This window comes from Bison bison, unplaced genomic scaffold, assembly GCF_000754665.1.
Source record: "Bison bison bison isolate TAMUID 2011002044 unplaced genomic scaffold, Bison_UMD1.0 scf7180017864158, whole genome shotgun sequence".
Lineage (NCBI taxonomy): Eukaryota > Metazoa > Chordata > Mammalia > Artiodactyla > Bovidae > Bison > Bison bison.
The window spans coordinates 4,104,869-4,108,389 of record NW_011494730.1 but is presented as its reverse complement, the minus strand read 5'-3'; the positions used below and the strand labels follow the sequence as shown (position 1 = coordinate 4,108,389).

General features: G+C 47.9%; 1 protein-coding gene across 1 annotated transcript in view; it reads right to left on the bottom strand.

The window, feature by feature from the left end:
• INPP5D (inositol polyphosphate-5-phosphatase, 145kDa) overlaps positions 1–3,521 on the bottom strand; it is a 141,387-nt gene that overhangs the window by 63,684 nt on the left and 74,182 nt on the right. Inside the window, 1 exon segment of the mRNA XM_010841232.1 lies at positions 2,552–2,639. Within this exon segment, the coding sequence (XP_010839534.1) occupies positions 2,552–2,639 (88 nt within the window).

The following is a 3,521-nucleotide window of genomic DNA, read 5'->3' as shown; positions in this document are numbered from 1 at the left end:
TGAATAGCATCACTGACTCGATGGACATGAGTTTGAGCAAGCTCCAGGAGTTGGTGATGGACAGGGAAGCTTGGTGTGCTGTGGTTCATGAGGTCGCAAAGAGCTGGACACAACTGAGTGACTGAACTGAACTGAATGCACATGACCGTGAGATGGTGGGCATGCTCTGCCTGGCATGTTTAAGATATATGCGCTCATCTACACTTCTCATCTATTGACTCTTCCAGTCCTTGGTTTTCAGATGGGGACATTGAGTCAGAGTGGTGAGTCAGTTGTCCAAAGTCACACTGTTGGTGTTGACCTGAGATTTGGGTCACTGGGTCTCAACTGGTGGAGCTCTTGACCTCTGGGGACATCTGATAAGGTCTGGAACATTTTGGGGTTGTCAAAACTGGGGGATGCTAAGGATATCTAGTGGGCAGAGGCCAGGAAGTGTTAACATGCTACACTGTACAGAACAGTCCCCCATGACAGAAAATGCTCCAGCTCCAAATGTCACTAGCGTTGAGGCTGAGGTCAAAATTCACAACTCAGCCTCAATGTGGGCAAACTGATCTGAGTGCCACCTGTGGCTTTACAGAAGCTGACCCATTATTTCACTGTGCTTTTCAGTTGAACTTCAGAAGATGTGGGCTCCAAGGTTAGCAACTCTCCATTCTCACGTAGGGCAGACCCAGGGCTCTCCCCAAACCTCACATTTTGCTAATGCTGCACTTTGCACCTCCCAGCAGTTTCTCAGATACACTCCATGCAGGGGTCCCCATCCTGTCTCGCCGACCTAAGGGAAAGGGCCTTGTGCTGGTAAGAGGCTGCCACCTCCAGATGTGCCACCCAGGCAGTTTCACTTACTCCCTCACATAACCCTGCAGTGGCAGATAGAACTATGCCCATTTCACAGATGAGGAAAGCGAAGGTGGGGGCATAGTCATCTATTGAACTTGGATGTTTCTGATGTACAGCTCAGGGTTCTTTCCTATACCCCGGGCGGCCTCCGAACTCCCTTTTCCATTTGTGAAATTTCTGAAGGCATCAACACAGTCTCTGGTTTTTCAAGTCAGGGTCTCAGACAGGAGGGTGGCAACCAGAACCCTTTCTCTACATCCTGACGTCACCCCCATCCTGTCGCCACTCCAACCTGCCACCGAATGGAAACGCGGTGGCCGTGACACGCAGGGCAGCACGCTGGGGCATGACTGCTCTCAGATTATCTGGAAGCTTCTCCCTCTTCTAATTGACTTCAAAGGTTTGGGTGTGTGTTGTTATAGTCAAACTATTTAAATTTTACTGTCTGGTAGGGCTCCTGTTTTGTCAAGATTCGCTTTTACTTTCCCGGAAACGAGCACATCCTTCACTTGAGGTACATTTTGCTTGCCTTTTTTTTCCCCTGATGAATTTTTAAGTTGTACAAACAGAATACAAAAACATTTTCTCAGTAAAAAAAAAAACTCCAAAAAACCATCTGGGCAAACGTGACCCAGGTCGCTTCGACTCCATTCCATCCCCTCCTTGTGGTGACCAGAGGAGCTTTTTGGGGATAAACACACCTGGTACAGTTTCCATGTGTAGACTTACACCCTAGTTTGCTTTTTCCACCCGACAGTATACCTTGAAGATCTTTCTACATCCATGCATCCACCTTAGTTCAGAATTCTGCATCCTACTTCTTGCTTTTAGAGACAAAGCTACAATAAACACCTTTGCCAACTGTGCAAATGTGTAGACCCTAAGGCAGCTGCCTACAGGTAACTGGCTTGCTTGCAAGATGCTGAGCATTTAACATTTTCATGCAAATGGCTAAACTGCATTTCAAAAACCCATCTGCACTCACAACTGTGAGCGATGAACCCATGAGTCCTGACCTCTGTGTTGGAGCCAAGTCCTGACTTCACCAATCAAATTTGCCCATCGGAGAGGCAAGCAGAGCTTTGCAGCTCATTTTTGGCTACTAATGAGGTGTTACTAACATCTCTTCAAGGGTATCCTGGCAATTCCCAGTCCCTCTTCAGTAAAACAGCCTTTTAAAATCCTCTCCCCATTTAAAAATTTTGGTTGCTTTTACTTAATCATGGGTGGTAGGGTTTGCCTTTTAAACATGTTAATTCTGTTTTTAGCTTTGCTGGGGACACTTTCTGTGACACAGGCAACTTGGCAGGTCTTGGCTCCCAGTGTGTGTGTGTATGTGTGTGTGTGTGTCTGTCTGTCTGTGTGTCTCAGGGGGCCCACCTTCACCTGCTCTTCCTGGGGTAAGAGGCGGGACCAAACCATTAGGCACCTCCAGTTTTTGTCAGTTTCTGATGAGAAAAGGAGCTGCCTTGTCTCCTTTATTCAGCACTAATAAGGAGTTTTGCTGGCAGTTCCTCAAATCAAAATTCAGCGGGGGCAGGAGGCATAAACCTGACTGAGGGGCAGGATCCTGAAGTTCCTTCGCCCTAGAGGTGGGGTTCCAGCAAAGTCCCTGGGACATGGATTTCCTATTCTCCCCATCTCCCCCCAACTACCCACCCCCCCAGGCCCCTCCCACACCTGTTTCATCAGCTCCCAACGTCTTTACCTGAGGCCGTGGACGCAGGCCGGGGGAGAGCTGCTGGTCAAACAGCCTCTGCAGAGATTCCAGGGTAGGGAGGGCCCGGATGACTTCGCTGGGGGCGGGGGACAGGGTGAAGGGCAAGCGTTAGTGAGGACCAGCACAGCATCGTGCACGGGCTCCAGCTGGACACGCGGGGTGCCCACACCCACTCTGGCAGAGGCAGAGATCCTTCGAAGAAGGGCAAGCCCAGGCAAAGATCCAGGCCTGCCAGAGCCCCCCCACTCCTGCCTGTCCCCCACCAGTCCCGCACTGGAGCCGTGATACAGAAATCTGATTCACCTCTGTTTAGCCACACTCAGCTGCGTAAGCCTGTAGAAACTCTGAATTGAGCAACCCAAAACGACTTAGAAATAATTCAGTAATCCATGGTCCCCAACTTGAGTGTTTATAAGAATCACACCCTCACTGAGTGTTAAAATTACAAATGTCTGGGCCCCAACCTGATTTGGTCTGGAATCTGCATTTTAATTTTGTGCCCCAGGGGCTTCTGGTGGGGGCAGCCTGTGCTTTCTGGTTCAAATCCCCTCCTAGCAGCTGAGGTGGACACCCCAGGGAGGTCTGTCATTGTCTGACTCGCTGACAATACCAAGACTTGATTGATTCTCTGTTCCCATCTCATCTTCTATTTTCCCATTGCTTTGGACGGGGTGAGCAGACAATTTTGAGTTCTATTTTTCATCTGTTATTTCATCAAAAACTGTTCATGTTTTTTATACATTTAACATTCTTAGTGGCTTCCAAATATTCTATCAAGTAAATGTGCCAAAATCAATTGCTAGATATTTGGGTTATTTTGAGATTGTGGTAACTATAAGTAAAGGCTGCTGTGAACAGCTTTGTTCATATCGCTTTATTTTTCAACTTAAAAAATTCTTTTTAATTGGAGGATAATTGCTTTACAATATTGTGTTGGTTTCTGCCACATATCGACATG